This window comes from Pogoniulus pusillus, chromosome 5 (assembly GCF_015220805.1).
Source record: "Pogoniulus pusillus isolate bPogPus1 chromosome 5, bPogPus1.pri, whole genome shotgun sequence".
NCBI lineage: Eukaryota > Metazoa > Chordata > Aves > Piciformes > Lybiidae > Pogoniulus > Pogoniulus pusillus.
The window spans coordinates 17,484,086-17,508,914 of record NC_087268.1 but is presented as its reverse complement, the minus strand read 5'-3'; the positions used below and the strand labels follow the sequence as shown (position 1 = coordinate 17,508,914).

Sequence of the window (24,829 nt, the reverse complement as noted above, 5' to 3'; positions counted from 1 at the left end):
CTGACCCCGCCTCCCCGCCCCCTCCTCTGCCCCCGCCTGCCCTCGCTGCCCCGCCCCCTCCTCTGCCCCCGCCTCCCCTCGCTGCCCCGCCCCCTCCTCTGCCCCGCCTCCTCTCGCTGCCCCGCCCCTTCCTCTGCCCCCGCCTCCCCTCGCTGCCCCGCCCCTTCCTCTGCCCCGCCTCCCCACCGCCCCGCCCGCCCCACCGCCACAGCCGGAAGCGAGTGGTTATTCATTCCTATTCGCTGAGGAAGGGGTATGGAGATTTTTGCTTGGCCGAGGCTGCTCTTGTTCTCTGTCGCTTCCCTAGGTAAGTCGTGAATGCGGATGGCAATGGCGACGGCGACCCTTCCCGAATCCTCTGCTTTTCTACCCTCCCTGCCGCCTGGCTTCCCTTAGCAGTGCCGGGGCCGAGAGAGCGGCCATGGCGGGATGCGGGGCACCTCTCACCGTCCCTTCCTCCCCAGCGCCCGCCGCTCCTTTTGGCCAGGGAGCAGGGTGTAAAGATCTAGGGAGGAACATATGGAAAACCTACAAAACTTACAAAAGTCATTGGATATTTGCACCTTCCTCTCAATTCAAATATCAAAGTCATCTGGCATCTGGCCCTGGGCGCGCTGATGTTTTCCTCATTCCTCTTATTCTTTTTCTGGAAAGATCTAGAATTGCCTAGTTCTTGTCATAACCAAACTTATCGTTGTCTTGCTTGTACCTAAATTCTGCTGTGAGTCATCCTCTTATGTGTTAACCCTATTGTAGACATGACCTGAGCTGTATAGTGGTGCCTGCCCTTTCTTCCCTCTATTCCGGCCATGCCACTGTGCATGAGGAAATAGGAAAGCAGGTGGACCCAAGAGAGTCTTGTCAGGAAACTAGTGAGAAGTTTTTAAAAGACTCTGCTTCAGCTGGCTGTGCATTTTCTCTCTTTAACACGGGAAAATATCTTGCACGTGTGGTTTGACTAGTGACTTACTGGAGAAGAGGGAGGTGGCATCATCATATCAGACAGCATTTAAGAAGGCTTTACCTCTGTCCTAGGAAGGCTTAGGGCCATGAGCCCAGAATAGAGAGTGACAAGTGTCCAGTGTCCTCAGTGAAGTGGATGAGCAAGCGACTGGATGGGAGATGCAGCTTAATCCTCATTTCCTGGTAGCCCGATCCAGGCTGTGTGCTCTGAGCCATGTCTGTACACGTTCTTTCCCTTGTTTTCTGCTCTGTCCCATGTGCAAGCATCATTGTTCCTGCAATGAGTCCCATCTGGGAATTAGCAAGCCTTCTGTGCTTTATTTTTTTCAATTCTGACTGTTTCATTGCAGAACCAGGTAGACAAAGGAGATGGGATGAATGGGTAGATCATACCCACACCTTTGGTCAGCAGTGTGTTCTTAAAATGATTTGCTGCATAGCCTTTACATGGGGATGTTGCCTGTTGAGATGTAACTGAGGTTGTGGATTTTGTGAGAGACTCAGGCTGGTTGGTAAGTGCCACCCTTAGGTCTTGCCTTTGCTGATGTGATGAACTTGGTAGATGTAGACAACCACATGTTGTCCACAAAGAGAAACACACTTCTGTGAACTTGCTGCACTACATATGTAAAAAAACTCTGCTTTTGATGTAAGTCATTACTGCAGGAACCTGATTTTCTCTTGCAGCAGCCTGGGATGTTTTTGGCCCATGCTTTTATATCACAGACCTAAGTGCTTTCTTACTGGAGTCTGGGCAGCAGGTCATGTTTGTGGCTTGTAGGGAAATTTCATGTGAATATGCTTATAGCCCTTCTGGAATGAACATTTATTTCGGGGTTCTCTGAAGCTGAGGGTTGGGAGGGAATATAACTCTTCTACATACAGCTGCCGAGGGAATTCACAATGTGAAGAAAAAAAAGCCTAAAAAACAGGTAGTTGGGAAACTACACAAAAAAATTAAAACAACAAAAATGTAGTATTTGAGAATCCAAACTCTGAGGCAGACAGTTCCTTGTTATATGCTAATCAGTACAGACTTTTCTACCCAGTGTCAGCAGGCTGAACTTTAAGGCCTGTCTCTGAAGTTAGATGTCACTTGGGAGCAGTTGGCAGGAGCAGGCTTCTGAAATTATTTCCCTTTCACCATGCTCAGCTACTGTTTAAAGGGAAGATTTCTGTGCTTGGGAAGTTTGGATATTGGGAATCTTGGCTTAAGTGAAAAGCTTTTGGTTCTTAATCATGCTCTTCCTTTGGTGTAGTAGTGCAAAGTCACCAGCTATCACGGAGGACCCCTGCTGTAGAGAGCTGAGGCGCTCAAGCCAGACGCGCAGGCGCGGTGTGGCGGTCGCCGGAGGTGGCGCTGAGGGTGTGGCTGCCGGGGCGCGCCGGGCCCTGCCGTCCTGGGGCCGCAGCCGCAGTTCAGGCTGCCTCATTTTGTCGCCGCAGGCTCCGCTTCCGCTCGGAGTTCCCCGTCAGGGCAGCTCCCGGCCTTTTTATTCTTCTTTTCTCCTTTTAAAATTATTTTTCCTTTTATTTTGCGACTGCCATGAACTTGGTGGCTTGGCTGTGGTGGTTGCTGTTCTTTGCACCTTTCCTAGGTAAGTCGTGAGGGGGGCAGCGGCAGATACCGGTCCCGAGCTTCTGTTTTTTCCCCTCTCCGCGCCCCTCGGCTCCCTTCATCGGGCACCGAGAAGCATCCCCCTCCCCGTCCCTCTTTGGGCGGGTGGGCTGGGCTGGCTGTTGCCGGAGAGCAGTAGTGAGCGGGCCCCTGCCTTCCAGGCCGAAGCACACCCGAACTGCCAGTACGCCTGCAAACTGCGTTTGTTGTAGCATCTGAGATTTGCAGTCATTTCTGCAGGAACCTGGTTTTCTCTTGCAACAACCTGCAGCATTGCCACAGCTTCTGACATCTGCTCTTTCCTGGCTGTAGGTTTTCCCCTGTGCTTCTATACCGCGGATCTAAGTGCTTTCTTACTGGAGGCTGGGAAACAGACCGTGTTTGTAGCCCATGGGGGAATTAGGATGATCATATGTGAATATTCTGATAGCCCTTCTGGAGCAAACATTTATGTCAGGATTCGCTGGAGGTGCTGAGGGTTGGAAGGGATTGTAACTGGCTGCTGCTTACTGTTGCTGAGGGAATCCACAATGTGAAGGGAAAAAAAAAGGCTTAGAAATGGGTGGTAGGGAATTTACAAAAAATACAACAAAAATACAGTATTTGAAAAGCCTGATTCTGAGTCAGAGTTCTTTGTTATATGCTAATTAGGAAGGACCACAAGTTCGTGGCACAGCTGGCAACTTGTGGCTTGGACAGATTCACTTTGATATCGGTCAAGAGCTGGCTGGAGGGCTGGGCCCAGAGAGTGGTGGTGAATGATGCCACATCCAGTTGGCAGCTGTCACTGGTGGTGTGCCCCAGGGATCAGTGCTGGGCCTAGTCCTGTTCAATATCTTTATTGATGATCTGGATGAGGGGATTGAGTCCAGTATCAGTAAGTTTGCAGATGACACCAAGCTAGGAGCAGGTGTGGATCTGTTGGAGGGTAGGAGAGCTCTGCAGAAGGACCTGGACAAGTTGGATGAGTACCAGAAGCCAATGGGATGAATCTTGATAAGCTTAGGAAAGAGTAAAGATCAAGACAGTGATCCTATCTGGGACCAGAATATGAGAACTAGAGATTCCTTTGTGGTGCCTGTCACTTAACAAGTTAACCAGTTAACCATGGGACAGCAATGTGCCCTTGTGGTACCCAGCGCAATAGAGAGGATGTGAGTTTGTACCTTGCCACTGTCACTAGTGCAGTTTGAGCTGTGGCAGAGATACAAGGACATGAAATATTTCTATGGGATCTAATGAGCTTTTGAGCAAAATTCTGAGAAGCTCTGTCTTAAGCTTGAGGGGGCCTTCTAACTTAAAAGGTGATGAGAAGAGTTGGCTGTAGGGCACCTTTTGGGCCACAGTGGCTTAAGTGTTGCAGTCATGGGAGAAAAAGAATCATAGATCCTGTCCAACTATCAGGGTAATAGGCCATTAAACCATGTCCCAAAGCACTACATCTGTGTGTTGTTTTTTTTTTTTTAACACCTGTAGACACCACCCTGGGCAGCCTGCTCCAAAGCCTGGCCACTCTTTCAGTACCCATTTTTTTTCCTAATGTCAACCATGGCACAGCAATGTGCCCTTGTGGCCAAGAAGGCCAATGGGATCCTGGGGTGTATTAGGAGGAGTGTGTCCAGCAGATCAAGGGAGGTTCTCTTGCCCCTCTACTCTGCCCGGCTGAGACCTCATCTTGAATACTGTGTTCAGTTTTGGGCTCCCCAGTTTAAGAAGGACAGGGATCTGCTGGAGAGGGTCCAGTGGAGGGTGTCGAGGATGATTAATGGACTGGAGGACTGCCTTATGAGGAGAGGCTGAGAGACTTGGGGCTGTTTTGTCTGGAGAAGAGAAGACTTATTAGAGGGGATTTAATAAATGTTTATAAACACCTGAGGGCTGGTCAGGAGGTGGGGGACAGGCTCTGCTCACTTGCTGCGTGGGATAGGACAAGGAGCAATGGGTGTAAGTTGCAGCAAAAGAGGTTCCATCTCAACACAAGAGGGAACTTCTTTACTGTGAGGGTCCCAGAGCAGTGGAACAGGCTCCCCAGAGAGGTTGTGGAGTCTCCTTCTCTGGAGCCTTTCAAGGCCTGTCTGGATGTGTTCTTCTGTGATCTGTACTAGATTGTGTGGTCCTGCTGTGGCAGGGGGGTTGGACTCGATGCTGTCCTTGGGTCCCTTCCATCCTCTAACATTCTGTAATCTTGTGTTCCCAGATCACAAGCCCTGGGCCAGCAGGTATACAGGATACTAAGGGCATGTACAGTGCTGATGTCCCTTTCTGTTTCATCTCTGGTTACCCTCAGCACCTCCTAAGCTTGTCACTTGGGTCCCTTCTAGCCCCTAACATCCTGTGATCCTGTGACATGCGCCTTACTTTGCAACATCCTGGTGTACTTCTAAGTTGGAATGTATCTGGTAGGGCATACAACATTAATCAAGCAATAGTTTATAAAGTAACTTTTTTTTCCTTCTCTGTAGAGCTCATCTGCTGTGAGAAGCTACATGGCATTGAAGGAGAAAATTTTACTATTAAAGTAAATGTAAAGCAACCCATGTCTGAAAGTATTTGGAAGAAAGACAAGGATAAGGTGGCTGAATGGCAAGAGGAAGGCTCAGTGAAATTCTATGGTTCTCTCGAAGGCAGAGCCTTTTTTAACAAGGAGAATGGGGACTTGACTATATTTAACTTGCAAAAGAATGATTCAGGCACATATGTGTTCGAGTACCCGGATTCTGAGGGAATAATTCATGAGTTTCTCCGTGAACTTAATGTCTCAGGTAAGTAGTGAAAGAACTACATAAAAAATTTGCACTGCTTTGTTCACTTTAAGAAGGCTAGAAAGGACATTATTTATTTGTCAAGAAAGCAAACAGAAGCAGGGAGCTGTTCTTTGACTCCCTCATAACTTTCTTAGGCTCTTTTAAAAGCTTCTATGAGATGGCATCTTGTATACCTGTCATTAGTCTCTTTGGATTGACTTCCAGAATCTATGTTGCAGTAGATAACCAAAATATTTGAGCAAGTAGACTAAGTAATCCCAGAAATCAGGTATCTACTGAAGGTGCTTCTGCAGACATATTACATATGCTGGGGGATCTGTGTCTTCTGTAGTATCTGTGCAGATCTGCACAGCTTGACTTAGTGGTCTTTGCAAAGTGTATTTGACCAGTGTGTGTGTTAGTCCCGTTGACAGTGAGCCTTCAGGGTTCTTTAATGAGGCACTGAAGGAACCGCTAGCAGAGCCACTTTTAGAAATACATTTGCTGTGTACACACACATGTACAGGTGTGTACACCTTTATACCTACTTTATCCAGCTGCTTTTGTTGCTTTAGCCCTTACCCTGTGCTAGAATTGAAAGTTGTATATAACCAAAATAATACAGATTTTTTTTTGCCTATTAGATGGCTTTTCAGAACCTGAAATAAGTTGCAACACCACTGCTAATGATAATAAGTTCAGATGTGCAACAGATTTCCATCTGCCTGTGAATTATACCTGGAAGATCGGTAACATGATATACTCTATTGAGGGCCAGGAAATTTCCATCTCTAAGAACCACGATCCTTCCACAGAAGTTACATGTTCTGCTAAATACTCTCAGACGGAAAAGAGCTCTCAAATAAATTTGTCGCAATGCTCACGAGCTGAAGAAGGTAATGAAGAACAGTTCATGTTGTATATGCAAGTCTGAGGGGCTAGCTTGGGAAGCAGCATGGGCTTTGTAAAGTTTCTACTGACTTCTCAGGTAGTTGAATTCATAGAGTAAAAAGCATCAGAAGTCATTTGTCTCCTAGAAGTGTTCAAGGTTGGTGAAAGGTAGCAGGTTAACACTTTGATGGGGGCCCAGGTTTCCTGAAAAACTGCAGAGACCAGGACCCATCCTAGGGGGTGGATCTGGATGTCCCTGGATATTGTTGTTCAATCCCATAGCCCTGCCAACACTGTATAAGTGGGCAGCAAAGCCAAGTTGTTCTCTTTTCTCCCTTACTTTTCAGCTCTCTATAAGCCCTGTGAGGAGAGGCTGAGGGAGATGGGAGTGTGCAGCCTGGAGAAGAGGAGGCTCAGGGCAGACCTCATTGCTGTCTACAACTACCTGAAGGGAGGTTGTAGCCAGATGGGGATTGGTCTCTTCTGCCAGGCAAGCAGCAACAGAACAAGGGGACACAGTCTCAAGTTGTGCCAGGGGAGGTCTAGGCTGGATGTGAGGAGGAAGTTCTTGCCAGAGAGAGTGATTGGCATTGGAATGGGCTGCCCAGGGAGGTGGTGGAGTTGTCATCCATGGAGGTGTTAAGAAGAGCCTGGATGGGGCACTTAGTGCCATGGGGTAGTTGATTGGCCAGGGCTGGATGCTAGGTTGGACTGGCTGACCTTGGAGGTCTCTTCCAACGTGTTTGATTCTATGATTTGAAATTATTAATAATGAAGAGGGAGATGCACTTAGATATCTTCTGAACCTTTCAGCTTGGTGTAATTTAAGGTAATGACTCTTATGTTTTGATCTTTATATTGCTTGTCATGACCTGGAATGAAAGTCTTCTGTCATATCAAGTGAGTCATTTAGCACCCATTAAATTTTTTGATCTATCATGTGCATGAGTTAATAAGCATGCCTCGTGTTCCCCTTCACAGATAGACACAGTAAGGAGAAGGCAAGTTTTCCAGATGTTTCTTATGGCATGTTGGAATTATCTGTTTTGTAGGATATGTAGAGCAGTCCCTAACTGACAAAATTTCCCAATTCTGTGCAAAAGTGTTGTGGAGGGCCTGTAGGCCCAAAAGCAGGCTTATCTATGCCTGCTCTTCCTGGACATGTCTCTCTGCGTGCACCAGGGGTAAACAAGCACAAAGGGGCACAACAGACCGGGGCCATAAAGTCAGTTGCCCAGGACACCTGATTGTGTAAGTCCCCACGCGCCCAGCTCATGCCTGCCTGGTGCTGGGCCCACATGATTCCCATATTTGGAGTCCAGGCCTGTGGGTTTTACTTAGTATGGTAAGGTTTGGCTGACTGCCATCCTGATCAGTCATTTGAGTGGCCAAGGAGACCATTAACTCTCGGCCCACATTTAATAAATAGGGGTGCACAGGCTCACCTGCAGCCTTCCCCACATGACTTGCTGCTCCGCCACATTGCTTGCTTGCTTGCCTGCCTGCGTACTGCCTTGCAGCTTTATGCCTGCCTTTATATGATTATCTGGTGTGTGCCATTGCCACAAATTGCCAGGAGCAGAGCCACTTGCCTGCATTTGATTGGCCTGCCATAAAGCAGAAAGCAGCTTTCAGCTCAGCTTTGCTGGGCAAATAGTATAAGACCCCAGGCAGCATTAAGCCGCGGGGAAAACTCTCTCTCTGTTAGTAGTTTCAGTGTTTGATAGTTATTAATAAGTTTCTGTAGATATATATTCCCATAACGTCTTCATAATCGTGTAAGAATCCTTTTAATATTGAAGTTCAGTGGTTGGGGGTGGCGAGAGTTGAAATATTGGAAGTTAATAAATATATGTATTTTTATAACTATCCTCTCGTGTTAATTAATGTCTCCCCTCTGCCTAATCGGCGTAGGTGTCAGAGTCCCCCGCCGCAACAGAAAGGAATTTTCATGGTTTCCCTGTACAGAATTCTTTCTCCTTCACTGCCATCGTGAGCTAGACTTGTTGGAAATGTGGCATTGATCTTGGCTGGCCACCATATGCCTGTCAAGCTGCTCTTATCACACCCCTTCTGCAGTGGAATGGTGTGCTAGTTCGAGCCTAGCTGGGATGATTTTGGTGAAAGAAATTAGATTATAGGCTGTGAAAAGGAAACACAGAGAGGGGAGAAGTTATGACAAAAGTCTTCAGGTTTGAGGAAAAAGACAGGGAGGTCGCTCAGCCGATGCCATCACAGGCAAAACAGACTGCAATCAAAATTGCAGTAAGATACTGAGGAACAAGAACAAATATGAAACACCTTGCCAAGGACTCACTCAAGGATTTATCTATATCTATAGATAAATATCTCTCTCTATCTCTGTATCTATAGGTATCTAAATATGTTTATATATATATCTATATATATATCTATCAGGAAGGAGAATTAATTTGCTAGAAGAGAGGAGAGAGAGTTCACGCAGTCCTGGGACATTTCCTTGGGCAGCATCCAGATCCTTGACTGCAGACCAGCTGCTGCTCAAATTGGCTTTTCATTGGGGGTCATTGTATTCCTTTATGTTCTAGTAGGGTCTGAAACGTGGTCATTCTAGTTAGTGGGTGACAAAAGTAAACTAAGAGCTTGAGACAAAGTGACCAACCTTTGTCTGTGAAGCCATGATCTTTAGCGAGGCTTTGGCAAGCCCAGTTCATGCATCAGCTACAGTCCTTTCTGCCGGTTGCAGTCAATCTCAAACTCCAGCATGAGACCCCCAGGGGATCACAAATCCTGCTAGAAAACCTGCTCCAGCCTGTGGACTTCTCTTCCCATGGGTCCACTGGTCCTGCAAGGAGCTTGTTCCAGAGTGGATTTCCCATGGGGCCACAATTTCCTTTAGGAACAGCCACCTTCTTTAGTGTGGGGTCATCCCACGGGCTGCTCCACCATTAATCTTCATGGCCTGCAGGGGCAGTTTGCTTTATCATATTTTGATTGTGTGCTGTAGGAGAATCTCTGTTCCAGCACCTGGAACACCTGCTGCCTCTCTTTCTTCACTGACCCTGGTGTCTCCAGAATTGTTGCTCTCTCATATTCTCACTCCTCTCTCTTCAGCTGCTGTTGCATAGCAGTTTTTTTACCTCTTCGTAAATAGGATACTGTAGAGATGCTACCACTGTCATTGATGGGCTCAGTGTTGGCCAGCAGCAAGTCTGTTTTGAAGCCAGAAGAAACACCTCTGTCCAACATGGAGGCAGGTTGTGGCATCTTCTTGCTGAAGCTACCCCTGCAGCCCTCTTGGTACCAAAACCTTGCCATGCACACCCAGTACAAGGCAGCTGCTTAAATTCTATTTGGTCAAGATCTGTCTCAGCCTTTCATAGACTGAAAAATGGAAGAGCTGTTGGCTTTCAAATAGTGACCGGCCTTCAGTAAACTAAGTGACTTAATGTCATTGTCATTTTCTTGGAGGCTGGCTTAGGGCTTTGCTAATAGCTGACTCTGGTGCACGAATTTCGGGGGTTACTTTGTTGTAAAACATATCTGTATCTCTGCGTGGGGCCACAACAACCCCATGCAGAGATACAGGCTGGGGTTGGAGTGGCTGGAGAGGAGCCAAACAGAAAGGCATCTGGGGGTGCTGATTGATACCCGCCTGAACATGAGCCAGCAGTGTGCCCAGGTGGCCAAGAGAGCCAGTGGCATCCTGGCCTGCATCAGGAATGGTGTGGTCAGCAGGAGCAGGGAGGTCATTCTGCCCCTGTACTCTGCACTGGTTAGACCACACCTTGAGTACTGTGTTCAGTTCTGGGGCCCCCAGTTTAGGAGGGACATTGAGATGCTTGAGCGTGTCCAGAGAAGGGCGATGAGGCTGGTGAGAGGCCTTGAGCACAGCCCTACGAGGAGAGGCTGAGGGAGCTGGGATTGTTTAGCCTGGAGAAGAGGAGGCTCAGGGGAGACCTTATTGCTGTCTACAACTACCTGAGGGGAGGTTGTGGCCAGGAGGAGGTTGCTCTTTTCTCTCAGGTGGCCAGCACCAGAATAAGAGGACACAGCCTCAAGCTACGCCAGGGGAAATTTAGGCTGGAGGTGAGGAGAAAGTTCTTCACTGAGAGAGTCATTGGACACTGGAGTGGGCTGCCCGGGGAGGTGGTGGAGTCGCCATCCCTGGGGCTGTTCAAGGCAAGATTGGACGTGGCACTTGGTGCCATGGTCTAGCCTTGAGCTCTGTGGTAAAGGGTTGGACTTGATGATCAATGAGGTCTCTTCCAACCTTGGTGATACTGTGTGATACTGTGATCTGAACTTAACTCAAGGTTATATGTCTCCTGAAGTAGTACATCATACAGTTGCTTTTTAACTAACTGATTTTTGTTTGCTTGTTTTCAAGGACATGACTATAATAAACGTGGTGCCTATGGTATTATTGTGGCTGTTGTACTTGTAATGGTCATAGTACTGATATACTTGTACAAAAAAGGTATGTGTAGCATTTTCTAATTGGTCTTACCATGTTAATGCTGATTGAAGTTCTGCAAAATGTATGAACATTTCTGACCGTGGGTATTGTAAGCACAGTAGTAGAAACAAGCATCTGATGAACTTGAAGGAGATTATCCTGAATTTTCTTGGACACTGGGCTCTGCCTAGCAGGAAACACTGCAGTTTGTATTTGCATGTTTCTCCCTTAGACCGTGTGTTTAACTTGCTGTGGTTTTAATTCCCAGGTTGTCTGTGTTCTCTCCTGCTTAAGCATGCTTTCACTGCCATTTTTGAGAGCATCACAAAGCTGTTCTCACCATCAGATTTATTGTCGGGACAGGCTCTTACTGGGCCCTGTTAAATACTTTATGATGAATCTCATCTGACAACTTGGCCAAATAATATATAGGGACTTCCGTGCCTCCGTCAGCCTGTATTGAAATCATCTTGAAGTTCTAGATTTGTTTCTTCATCTATTTGTACACTGACTTTGACTATCTTTTTTCTGTCAGCTTGTTCAGAAAGGTAATTGTAGCCTATCACAGTGTATGTTCTGCTGCAACGTTTTGAGGTTAATATATCTGATTGTATTCTGTTTTGAAAAGAGGTGAACACTACATCTTCTCTTTGTGTTTTGAGGCAGTCCAAGTCAGGAATACATTGCCTCATCCTAAGACTGTTCCACATGGAATATTCCTGATGGCTTCCAGATGGAACTACCACTTAGGGATAGCTCTGTGGTGAAGAGCATGGGGGGAAGCTATCTGGGAAGGACTGATTGATGATATTCTGGAGGGAGATTCTGATCAGAGCATACACAAATGTATATTGCTTTTGGGCCTTATGCTTTCCCGTTCATTCTTCATTTAGTTTGTGGATGTGGTGCTATGAATCAGAAAATAAACTACATGAGAGGAACTTGCTGGAGGATTCATCCAACTTGCTGCTTAAAGCAAAGCAAGATTAGGTTGTGCAGGGCCTTGTCCAGTCAAACTATGAATAATTCTAACTGTGGAGATTCTCCAGCCTCTTTCAGCATGTGTAGAACTGTTGAATCTTTGAGGGGAAGGATATTGTCATAGAAGCAATAATGTTAAAAAAGACCTCTAAGATCATCAAGTCCCACACTCAGCCCAACACCACCACTATGCCTGCTAAGCTGTCACAAAATTTTGCTTGTTTCTGTTTGATATTTCACTTTGGCAACTTCCAGCCATTGCATTTGGTCTTTTTTTCCCTCTGTTCTTCTGAGAGGAGCTCTCTTTGTTTTCTGTCCAAGTTACTTGTAGACTCTGTTAGCCATCCTCTTAGTCTTCTTCTTCAGGCTGAAGAAACCCAATTCTTGAAGCACCTTCTTTTAGAGCAATTGCTCCCTAAACATCTTGGTAATGTTTTGCCTTGTCACAGGCTCACAGGATGTTAAGGGTTGGAAGGAACCCAAGGACAGCATCGAGTCCAACCCCCCTGCCAGAGCAGGACCACACAACCTAGCACAGATCACAGAGGAATGCATCCAGAAAGGCCTTGAAAGGCTCCAGAGAAGGAGACTCCACAACCTCTCTGGGGAGCCTGTTCCACTGCTCTGTGACCCTTACAGTAAAGAAGTTCTCCCTTGTGTTGAAGTAGAACCTCTTGTGCTGCAGCTTACACCCATTGCTCCTTGTCCTATCCCATGCAGCAAGTGAGCAGAGCCTGTCCCCCCTCTCCTGGCCAGCCCTCAGATAGTTGTAAACATTTATCAAATCCCCTCTCAGTCTTCTCTTCTTCAGTCTAAATAGCCCCAGGTCCCAGAACCTCTCCTCATAAGCTCTGCCCGTCATTCCCCTAATCATCCTCATAGCCCTTCGCTGGACCCTCTCTAGCAGGTCCTTATCCATCTTAAACTGGGGAGCCCAAAACTGAACACAGTATTCAAGATGAGGTCTCACCAGGGCAGAGCAGAGGGGCAGGAGAACCTCCCTTGTCATTGCAGAAGATTCATTTTGTTGATATCTCATTGACCCTCTTTGCTCCAAAACAGCAATTCTCTCTTCCCATGTCCAGTCTTAAGTTGCATGTCCTCTGTGAATTTTATGTTTATTTGATTGAGGGGTGTGTGTGGGGTAGATGGAGGCTGTCACTTAGTCTCCAAAGGCAAAAAAAAATCTTTATTTCTGACTAATTTCTCCAAATATTGTATTTGCTTTGGTACAGGTAAAATTCCATTTGGAAAAAGAAGAGCTGCTTTGAACAGTTCAGAGCATGGCTTGGGTAAGAGAATTATAGTAACAAATGTCAGGAAATCAGTCTGCTGGCTTTAATTTGATCTAGGCATGTGTGATGGTTTGGGTCTTCCCTGCCCCCCCACACTTTAGAAGTCACCCAGTCTAGTCTCAGTCGGCTCTGGGAATATAAATGAAGCTATTTATTTACAGCTAGCACAATATACAAGCAGATATTTACAATATATACAGTTATAGACAGAAATATACAAGGTAAAAGGTAATACAGAAACACAACTCCCCTCCCAGAAACCTGAGTCCCCAGGAGGGGCTCTCAACCACCCCTGCACCTTCCCCCTGCCCCTCTCAACCTTACCCCAGTCCTAAAGAAGAATAGAGGTTCAGCCAAGAGGTTATGAAGCAAAGGTGGGTTAGTCCAAATGGAAGGTGAGGTTAGGGAGATGCAGTTCAGTCAGAAGCTCAAGGCAGAGTGAGACAAAAATGGTGAGAGTGTTAGCTAATGTTTTTGCTTCTTCTTCAGCAAGACTCTGAGGGGAGTAGACATCTCCATTGTTTTCCTTTCACAGCCTATGATCTAGTTCTTCTCACCAAAACATTCTACCCTGCTTCAAACTAGCACAGCATGTAAATTTGGTTCTCAGTGGCACTGCAGTCTTTCAGTGGAGAGGTGAAGGAGTACCTTTGCACAGAATGATAGAACTGTTCTGGTCAGAAAAGACCTTTAAGATCACAAAGTCAAATCATTAAGCCAGCACTGCCAAGTCCAGAAATAAAACATGCTCCCTTAATACCACACCATGTTTTAAATAGCTCCAGGAAGGGTGACTCCACTTCCCTGGGCAGTTTGTTCTGCTGCTTGACAACCCTCTGAGTGAAGAAGTTTTCCCTAATGTGCAATCTAACCTTCCCATGGTGCATCTGGAGCCCATTTCCTCCTGTCCCATCTCTTGTTACTTGAGAGAATAGAGAGTCCTTGCCTTGCTACAAAGTCCTTTCAGGGCATCGTCAAGAGCAAGGTCTCTCCTCAGCCTGCTCTTCTTCAGAGTGCACAACTCCAGTTCCCTCACCTGCTCCTCAGAAGACCTGTTCTCCAGACCCCTCACAAGCTTTATTGCCCTGCTTTAGACATGGCTCAGCAATGCAATGCCCTTGTAGTGAGAGGCACAAAACTAGGTGCAGCATGACCAGTGCCAAGTAGAGGGGAACAATGACTTTGTTAGTCTTGCTTGTTAGTCCTGCTGGCCACACTGTTCCTGATACAGGCCAGGATTCTGGACACATGCTGGCTTGTGTTCAGCCAGCTGTTGATCAACACAAATTAATACACACTTTCTAAATGTAGTAAATTTTGTTCCAGAAGAACACCCTCTGGAAAATCATGACTCAAGCAGAGGTAGGAAACCTGTCTTGGGGTGTAGATGTTTGTAAGCACCTGTTGTTGGTTGAAGCAAGGTAGGAAACCTGGTTTGGGGTGTAGATGTTTGTAAGCACCTGTTGTTGGTTGAAGCAAGGTGTTTGATCTGCCCTTTCCTTTTTAGCAGGCTTTAGAATTAATTTTCAGTACATACACATGAAGCTTGGAAGCCTCAGTTGAAGTCCAGTATTGGATAACCCTGGAGACTTGCACTTAGTGGATCTACTGGTGTACCTTGATAATTCATCCTAGGGACTGGTGAAGATAGACAGGATGCTGGTGTGATGTTCAGAACTCTAGTCCTTGCTTTTAGCGTGTGAGACCAGTGCATGCTTATGTCCTGTGGGTCAAGTTGCAACTGTCTACTTTTCCTTTTCTAACCTGTTTCACTTGTTTAATGAAAAAAATGTGTTAGCAGAACATCTTACTCTGTTTTTCAGGCCTGTCTTCTCCTTGTAACTATCCAATTGAGGGAAGGAGACCATGAAGGAGCTTCTCACCTCTTTCCATTAATTACCAGCCTGCTTCTCTCGCGTGTTTGTGATGTCCTTCTGCAGTCAGTACAGGTTCTTGGGGTTGTCTGTGTTGCTGTCTTCCTGTCCAGATGTCCGCTTGGGCTTCAGCTGTCCGTTCTGATAAGGTTGCTCAGTTTTCTGGCTTTTCTGGCTCTGTCCTCATGATAGGAAAAGAAGGCTGTGCTGCTATCACAAGGGTGAAAGAGGCTCAGTCTCCCAGCATAAACCTGCATGTGTCTTATTGCCGGGATGATACAGCCTGTTACAAACCAAGTTAAATCAGCCCCAAGGTAGTCAAACAGATTAGGGAAAGCAGGGGAAGACTCTTAAACAATCCTTTGTTAGGTGTGGAGGTCACCAGACCAAACTGTCTTAGTGGAGAATTGGCAAAGCTCCCACAAGTTCAGTGCCCTGCAGGAGCTTTCTGGTGTTGAATTAATGGTGGATTTGTATGTGATACTCAATGTGAGATCTTATATGAGCTGCTGGAGTTGACCATAAGGCTGGAGCAGGATGTTCCTGGAATTGCAAACTACTGTGTCACCTTTGCAGGGATTTTCTGTATGTTGAAGTTGTTCTTTAATTTCTGATACTTCTTTAATTTCTGGCATTTAATGATTTTATGAGTTTGGAGGTTGTAAAATGTGATGAAGTCCTTGGTGATGTCATGCATATGGAGGCAGTCCTATGAAAGCAAGATTTTGTGTTTTGTTTTGTTTGGCTTGTTTGCATGCTCTTTCCTCCCTTTCTACCTCCCCTGCCTTGGCATATCAATGTCTTAGGAGTATTTTAGTAAGACCTTACATAAAATAGGGCCAAAGAGATGATCAGAGGGCTGGAGCAGCTCTGATATGAGGACAGACTGAAAGAGTTGGGGCTGTTGAGTCTGGAGAAGAGGAGGCTTCAAGGTGACCTTCTTGTAGCCTTCCAGTATCTGAAGGGGGCCTACAAAAAAGCTGGGGAGGGACTTTTGAGGCTGTCAGGGAGTGACAGGACTAGGGAGAATGGAGTGAATCTGGAGGTGGGGAGATTCAGAGTGGATATGAGGAGGAAGTTGTTGAGCATGAGAGTGGTGAGAGCCTCAAATGGGTTGCTCAGGGAGGTGGTTGAGGCCCCATCCCTGCAGGTGTTTAAGGCCAGGCTAGATGAGGCTGTGTGCAGCCTGCTCTAGGGTAGGGCATCCCTGGGCATGGCAGGGGGATTTGAACTAGATGATCCTTGTGGTCCCTTCCAACCCTGACTGATTCTATGATAAATAACCTACGTTTTCTTCAGGTATTTCCATACAGTTGTTAAAGCTGTGTGTCTAGCCCATGATTTAGAAAGCACTGAAGCTAATGACTACAGATGGATCTGAAAGTGAAAAAGAAGGGCCAACAAACAGCCACACCAGACAACCCAGCCTGAGTTTGTGTTAGAGATTCTTTAAGATTGGCAAAGAGAAATGATTTTGAGCTCTCAGTGGCACATAAATGAAATACAAAAAAAAAGGGGATCCCTTTTGTCTCCTCAGATGTCTGTCTTATTATGGCAAGTCTGCAGTTTTTATCTCCTAGTAATCCCACTTCAGAGAGATTTTGTAAGTAAGTGTAAGTATAGATATTGTTGGTTATGCTCTGGGATCTTGAGTGGTTGCTGGAGGGAAGTTGAAGTGGAAATAAATGGTAAGTCCCTTGCTAAGGTGTCATAAGATACTAATTCTCAGGAACAGAATCATAGAATCAACCAGGTTGGAAGAGACCTCCAAGGTCATCCAGTCCAACATATACCCCAGCCCTATCCAGTCAACCAGACCATGGCACTCAGTGCCTCAACCAGGCTTTTCTTGAACACCTCCAGGGATGGGGACTCCACCACCTCCCTGGGCAGCCCATTCCAATGCCAATCACTCTCGCTGTGAAGAACTTTCTCCTAACATCCAGCCTGTACTTCCCCTGGCACAACTTGAGACTGTGTCCCCTTGTTCTCTTGCTGGTTGTCTGGCAAAAGAGACCAACCCCATCTGGCTACAGCCTCCCCTCAGGTAGTTGTAGACAGCAGTGAGGTCTGCCCTGAGCCTCCTCTTCTCCAGGCTAAACACCCCCAGCTCCCTCAGCCTCTCCTCACAGGGCTGTGTTCCAGGCCCCTCACCAGTTTTGTTGCCCTTCTCCGGACACATTCCAGTATCTCAACATCTCTCTTGAATTGAGGAGCCCAGAACTGGACACAGCACTCAAGGTGTGGCCTGACCAGTGTTGAGTACAGGAGAAGAATAACCTCCCTTGTCCTACTGGCCACACTGTTCCTGATCCAGGCCAGGATGCCATTGGCTCTCCTGGCCACGTGGGCACACTGCTGCCTCATGTTAACCTACTGTCCACCAGTACTCCCAGGTCCCTTTCTGCCTGGCTGCTCTCCAGCCACTCTGTCCCCAGCCTGTAGCGCTGCCTGGGGTTGTTGTGGCCAAAGTGCAGAAGCCTGCACTTGGCCTTGTTAAATCTCATCCCATTGGCCTCAGCACACTGATTTAGTGCGTGAGATGCTTGAAAAATGCTGTTTTGGGAGAGAGACCAAGCCTCTTTTGATTTAGAGATGCTGCATTTCTGGATGTGGTGTCTTCCACTTGCTTTCTGCTCTAGAAAGGTCTTTTGACTGCATTCATCAGGCAGCTGAAGCAAAGTCCCAAGTTTGTTTTCTTTGTACAGTCAGTGTAAATGTCAAGAAAATTCTGGGGCCTGTATTTTTTTTTCTAGAAGCTTTTTTAGTCCAGAGGGGTTGTGAATCATGAACATTTTGGATCAGCTCAGCAAGAAATGCAGTGTTGGGGTTTTATTTTGCACAGGCTGTTAAACGTAGGACTCATTCACTTACTTGCTTTTCCACCATTTCACTCATGCAGCTGATAAGGGGGTTAGGGAAGGCAGAAGTTTTTTCCTGCTTAAGGGAAAAGTTGCCAATGATGACAATAAGGAAAAGGAAATCTAAAAGCCCCAGGATTTTGCCCCTTATTGTGTATGAATTGAAATGGGCTTAGAACAGCTTTTGTCTTTTGTCTCTTTTCAGATGATAATTTGGACAAGGGAGACAATCCCGTGGTAGACAAGTACACGATGGAACGTGGTGTGAATCAGAATGGTAAGTGCCTGCTTTGTGGAGCACTTGGTGACAATGACCCAGAGGACCAGCTGTCCAGGAGCACTTGGAGTTAAAGGTTCAAAGCAACTTCTGTGTAATCCTTCTCACTGGAGGCATTGGGGGTGTTTATGCCATGCGTGCTGAACGCTTGTCCTTGTGAGATACACCTCCTGTGGTCTCTTTTTTTCATGATTCCTTGCCCTGGAGAACAGACTCCTGAGGCCTAAGTGTGCAGCTGACCATGGGGTAAGTGATGGAGGTGAATGCCTGCGTTGTGGTGGGGACCTGTTCTTGGGGAAAGATGTTGGCTTTCTGGTGTTAGCAAAATGTTGAGTTGTGGCTGGTAACTCACTCTTGCACAACAGGCAGTACCTGGAAGGGGTAAGACGGGACTATGGTTGTTTTCTGATCTCTCTCCAGACACCCTTAAGGAGAACAGCAGCTTGCTGAACAACCATACAGATGACTGTGATGTAAATGAAAGAGGTAAGTATTGTGCTATGCAGTGGTCTTGTTTTTTTGTTTTGACCTTTTTCCTAAGACTTTTTTATGCAAAGCTACACATTGCACCCCGAGTGCTCAGGGCCCTCTGTTCTTGGTCTTTATAAGGAATCTCAGCATCAGTGTGTGGAGTTGGGTATGAGGAGAGAGGTGAGGTGTTGTACGATTGCTGCATGGGGGCAGAGCATGTCGGTCAGCACTGTTACTGATGATGTTCATATAGCCTGGCCCTCAGTCAGATCACTCTTGATCCATCTGAACCAGAGAGACAGGAGCATTGTGAGCTCCAGAATTGTCTGAGCATTACCTGTTGTGCTTGCAGGAATGACCCAGGATGGAGAAGGTGTAAATGGGAAGCACCTGAGGAACTCTCCCACCAGTATTAATAAAGGTATGTGAAGGTGAAGCTCCATGTGTCTCAGGAGACCGTGCAGTCTGGCAGAGAGGCTACAAGTGGCAGCGTTGGGCCAGGGCCTGTATAATCCTGACCCTGTTTTGCTCAAGTAGAAACCAGAGCAAGAATAAATAGGAGGAAAGGGTGTGTGTGTGTGTGTGTATGATGGGCATGTACACATGTGATCTGTGGTAGGGAAACAGATGTTTATGATAGAAGCATTCAGAAGACTAATTCACCCAGTTTTAAAACACTGTGTTGTTAGAAATCACTGATGTTAATAACACTCTTCTTGCTCATGTTTGCACTTAGACTTTATTCCACGCCTTAATGAGTGATAAAGGCTTATAGTGGTTGTGCTGTCAGTAAGGAGGTATGAGTTTGTGTCAGTAGATTGATGAACTGCAATTATTTGTGAATATCAGTGTTATAGAACAGCATAGAATTGTTAAGGTTGGAAAAGTCTTCTAAGGTTGTCAAGTTGTACATAGTGTATAATAGTCAAGGCCTTTGATGCTGCCCCGCACCACGTCCTGGTCTCCAGGCTGGTGACACATGGGTTTGATGGGTGGACCACGAGATGGATAAAGAACTGGCTTGATGGCTGCACCCAAAGAGTGGCTGTCAATGGCTCCATATCCAAGTGGAGGCCAGCGACAAGTGGAGTCCAGTGATAAGCCCAGGAACCAGTCCTGTTCAACATCTTTATTGGTGCCATGGACAGAGGCACTGAGTGTTCCCTCACAGCAAGTTTGCTGACAACACCAATCTGTGTGGTGCAGCAGACAGGCTGGAGGGCAGGGATGGCATCCAGAGGGACCTGGACAGGCTGGAGAGGTGGACACAAGGCAACCTCATGAGGTTCAACAAGACCAAGTGCAAGGTCCTGCATCTGGGTTGAGGCAATGCCAAGTGCAAATCCAGGCTGGGCAGTGAGTGGCTGGAGAGCAGCCCTGAGGAGGGGGACTTGGGGGTGCTGCTGGTGGACCAGAAGCTCAACAGGAGCCAGCAGTGTGCACTTGCAGCCCAGAAAGCCACGCATATCCTGGGCTGCATCAGAAGCGTGGCCAGCAGGTGGAGGGAGGTGATTCTCCCCCTCTACTGCACTTTGCTGAGACCCCATGTGGAGTACTGCATCCAATTCTGTTGCTGGTTGCCTGGTAGAAGAGATCTGGCACTTGACTGTTTTGAGTCTTAATTCTGTTCCCATGAATATTAAGCTAATAACAATAAAATATCCAATTGGACATCACTCAGAAATTAAGCTCAGCCACCCACAGCCCTTCTGAAGACAAGGTGGAAAGCAGGGGGGTCTAATTTCTACCAATTTATGCACCATTGGATTGTGACACCATTGTCTCAGAACGTTAGGTGAAGCTGTGCTGCCTTTGGTGCCGTTTGCAAGTTGTGTGGGGACAGAACATTTTGCCTATTCTGTCGTGTATGTAGAACCTGATGCTTAGCACCGCAGCTGTGAAATGAGAGGAGAACACTTTTAGGCTCTCTTGCTGCATAGACACAAGCAAATAGCAGCCTTCACCTCAAGATAGCTTCTTGACGATGTTCATTAGTCTTAGCATCAAGCTGGCTTAAGTCAGCCATGAGTGAAGAGGCAAATCTGCTTCTGCTTGGAGTTTTAAAGATGCAAGTCATAAAAAATACTTCAAGCCTACCCAGGAACTTTGAGATCCAAACTACACACATCTTTCTTCTTGCCTACACAAATGAGTACTATGTGTCACCATATACTGTTCTTTCAGACTATCTCCTGGCATCTTATTCTGGGTTGGAATAATGCTGAGCTATAGAATAGTGGAAGAGAGGGCTAGTGCTATCAAAATGGGGCACATCTGGTTGGTTCCCCTTGTACTGTTGCTCTGTGTGCATCAAGATGCAAACACCAATGTATCAGAATTGTTAAGGTTGGAAAGCCCTCTAAGATCACCAAGTCCAACTGAAAGCAAGTGGGTCCTGTGTGTGCTTTACTAGAAATCAGCCTGGTGAGAGATTAATGAATGTTGTATGCAGTTCTTTAGGTTAGGTACATGATTGGAGCTTGCTGGACTCTGCACTGTAACTTGCCCTTATCTTCAGCTTCCTTGCTTGTTTTGTCAGAGCTATTTTTGCACTCCTCAAAAGAGGAATTAACTCCCAAAGCATCTGGAATTACTTTGTGGAAGAAATAGCCGCATCACATGCGTGTGTGGCGCACAGGTGATGTTAAGGTTATAGGCCTGAACCTTTGTGTAAAAGTAGAGTCTGAAGTGCCTGGCTGTGTGATCCAAAGTCTTGGGGTCATAGCCTCACAGGTCACCAGCTGCTTAGCATGTGGCTGGTAGGAAGTGATCAATGCTCTTAACATGTTCTAGTTGCAGAGGAAGGTCTAACCATAAACAGATCTTGTAGAAGAGCTAGTGGCTGATGGATACAGTGGGGCGTGTAGATGCTGCTGTAACTAGATTGGTTTGGATCATGTGGACAGTGTGTTAATTCCTACTTCATTAGTATTTAAAATTTGCAATGTTGTTGTATAATTAGTTCAGTTTCTAAGAGAGAAGACATAATTTAACTGTGTGCTTTTTTTCCCCCTTTTGTTTCAGATCTTAAGTCTTAAGCAAGGAATTGCTTTGAGCTGAGCAGCAATGGATCAGAAGTGGTAGAATTCAGTAACAGAGGAGCTGCTGCTACCTTTTCTCGTGTACATCTTTCACAAGGAACAAAAACTCATCAGCTTACTGTGCAATTTTGAACTGGCACCTTTTTTCTGTCACAAAAACTGAATTTCTAGCAGGAAATCAATGTACCAGATGCACACTCTGCAAGATCTCCTGGAGCTGTCAAAACGTTGGCAAACTGAGCATCTCCTGATAATCACAGAAATAACCAGGTTGGAAAAGACCTATCACCTAACCCTTATAGTTAACCAAACCTTGGAACTAAGTGCCTCGTCCAGCCTCCTTTTAAACACCTCCAGGGATGGTGACTTCATCTCCCCAGGCAGCCAATGCCAGTCGCTCTTTCTGTGAAGAACTTTTCCCTAACATCCAGCCTGTATGTCCCCTGGTACAACTTGAGACTGTGTCCTCTTGTTCTGTCACTGGGTGCCTGGGAGAAGAGACCAGCCCCTGCCTGGCTACAGACTCCTTCCAGGTAGTTGTAGGCAGCAATGAGCTAACCCCTGAGCCCCTTCTCCAGGCTAAACACTCCAAGCTCCCTCAGACTCTTATCACAGGGCTGTGTCCCAGCCCCCTCACCAGCCTTGTTGCCCTTCTCTGGACACGTTCAATCGTCTCAACATCTTTCTTAATTTGAGTGGCCCAGAACTGGACACAGTACTCAAGGTGTGACCTAACCAGTGCTGCATGCAGGGACAGAAGGACTTGTCTGGTCCTGCTGGCCACACTGTTCCTGATCCAGGCCAGGATGCCATTGGCCTTTTTGGCCACCTGGGTACACTGCTGGCTCAGGTTCAGTTGGCTGTCAAGCAGTACCCCCAGGTCCCTCTCTGCCTGGCTGCTCTCCAACCACTCTGTCTCCAGCCTGTAGTGCTGCATGGGATTGTGGCCAAAGTGCAGAACTTGGACTTATTAAAACTCATGGCATTGGACTGTACCCATCTGTCCAGCCTGTCCAGGTCTCTCTGCAAGGCTCTCCTGCCCTCTAACAGTTCTACACATGATCCCAACTTGCAAACTTACTGATGCTGGACTCAATCCCCTAGTCCAGATCATGCCAGCAGTGTGCCCAGGTGGCCAAGAAAGCCAATGGCATCCTGGTCTGCATCAGGAACAGTGTGGCCAGTAGGACAGGGGAGGTTATTCTTCCCCTGTACTCAGCACTGATCAGGCCACACCTTGAGTACTGTGTCCAGTTCCGGGCCCCACAATTCAAGAAAGATGTTGAGGTGCTGGAACATGTCCAGAGAAGGGCAACAAAGCTGGTGAGGGGCCTGGAGCACAAATCCTATGAGGAGAGGTTGAGGGAGCTGGGCCTGTTTAGCCTGGAGAAGAGGAGGCTCAGGGGTGATCTTATTACTGTCTACAACAACCTGAAAGGGCATTGTAGCCAGGTGGGAGGTGGCCTCTTCTCCCAGGCAACCAGCAATAGAACAAGGGGACACAGTCTCAAGTTGTGCCAGAGTAGGTATAGGCTGGATATTAGGAAGAAGTTCTTCACAGCGAGAGTGATTTGCCATTGGAATGGGCTGCCCAGGGAGGTGGTGGAGGCACCATCCCTGGGGGTCTTCAAGAAAAGACTGGATGAGGCACTTGGTGCCGTGGTCTAGTTGATTGGGCAGGGCTGGGTGCTAGGTTGGACTGGATGATCTTGGAGGTCTCTTCCAACCTGGTTGATTCTATGATTCTATGATCAGTGAAGATATTGAACAGGACTGGGCCCAGCTCTGATCCCTGGGGCACACCACTTGTGACTGGCTGCCAACTGGATGTGGCAACATTCACCACCACTCTCTGGGCCTAACCCTTCAGCCAGTTCTTAAACCAGTTCTTAACTGCCAGCGTTGCCAGGAGTTTGCTATGGCAGACAGCACCAAAGGCCTTGCTGAAGTCCACATAGATTACATCTACAGCCTGACCCATGTCCACCAGGCAAGTCACCTGGTCATAAATAGAGGTCAAATTGACATGGCAACTAGAACAAAACTACATATTTTTTGCACTTCCAGGAGTCTTTTTCATGTCTTTGCTTTTAGCTTTCACATCATGTTATTTAAAAGAATATCAATGCCAAAAAAATAGTGTACTTTCAGAATGTAACTGCAAAGAAAACTTGAAAACTGAGGTGATAATATGCACTGGAGTTAGGAAAGCATACTATACATTTCTGATTTCAGTCTCAGGCTATGACCTGTGAGCATTGTATGCTTCTTGTCTTCTGCATGCTGGTTGTTAACTGAAGATGACAGTTTATCAGGGTATATAAATATGTGAGAGGTGGACCTCAACAGAATGAGACCATGCTCTTTTTAGTGGTGCCTTTCACAGGGCAAGGAGCAACGGGTGTAAATTAGAACACAGGAGGTTTCTCTTGAACATAAGGAAAAAGTTCTTTCCTCTTAAGGGTGCTGAAGCACTGGACCAGACTGTCAGGAGAGCCTGTGAAGTCTGTGTCTCTGTGCAACCTGATGTAGTTGAACCCAAGGCAGGTACTAGGACTCCAACCTACCACTCCCATCCAGCCACTACTGTTCTGTGGATTGTTCCATTCCCATCATTCGTACTTCAGAACTTCCCTCAGGAGGTTTTTCATTAGACAACTCTTTAAGGGCATTCAAGCTACTCTTGCGTTTTTTGGTGTGGGTTTTTTTTTCCTGTTAGAGAAACTTGTTACTAACACGATGAGAAGGAACATTCACCACCATGGAAGGAGGTGCAGACCCTTCAGTGCTGCACACCAGATTAGATGCTTCCATCCCTCTGTATGTTGAGCTGCACTGAAGGATTGCTCAACAAAATGTCAGCTGATCTAGTCCAACACTTGCCCTTTTAAAGTATTCGTAAATATTTATTTTTGTCTTAATATTTTCATTTATCAAATGTGTTTACAATAAATAAAGAGTGCATGTATTTATACCTCTTGACAAAATAATCTTTAACCTGAACTGATTTATTTTACATAGGCAGCTTATTTCTGACTCCTGAGCCACGTGTCCTTCTGCACAAGACAGAACCTTGTGCAACTGTCCCACGTTGAGAGCTGTGGGGTTAAAAAAAAAAAAATCTTCTGAGGACTAGAAGATTTGTTATGCAATCTCAAAATTCTGTTATTTCTTTATAAACTCACAGCAAGGCCAGCTTGTTCTCCTCTCCTCCTACTCCTGTCCTGTGTCTGGCAGGATTCCTTTAGCAGGAGAAACACCTCCAGGGACGACGACTCCACCATGTCCATTCCAATGCCAATCACTCTCTCTGCCAACAACTTCCTCCTGACAACCAGCCTAGACCTCCCCTGGCACAACTTGAGACTGTGTCCC

General features: G+C 46.6%; 1 protein-coding gene across 6 annotated transcripts; it reads left to right on the top strand.

The window, feature by feature from the left end:
• Positions 1-205: 205 nt before the first annotated feature.
• Positions 206-24,444, top strand: CD58 (CD58 molecule). Of its 6 annotated transcripts, XM_064143361.1 has the most exons (9): positions 206-307; positions 5,044-5,343; positions 5,970-6,221; positions 10,586-10,675; positions 12,871-12,927; positions 17,871-17,942; positions 18,363-18,428; positions 18,766-18,834; positions 21,438-24,444. In XM_064143361.1, exons 1-9 carry the CDS (start codon positions 256-258, stop codon positions 21,449-21,451), a joined length of 972 nt encoding a protein of 323 aa, XP_063999431.1. In that variant the 5' UTR covers positions 206-255; the 3' UTR covers positions 21,452-24,444. The 6 variants fall into 6 exon arrangements, 1 of the variants encoding a protein (XP_063999431.1); XR_010302334.1 differs by lacking the exons at positions 18,363-18,428; positions 18,766-18,834; positions 21,438-24,444 and adding exons at positions 14,260-14,292; positions 14,754-14,869; XR_010302333.1 differs by lacking the exons at positions 18,363-18,428; positions 18,766-18,834; positions 21,438-24,444 and adding exons at positions 14,260-14,292; positions 14,754-14,879.
• The last annotated feature ends 385 nt before the right edge of the window (positions 24,445-24,829 follow it).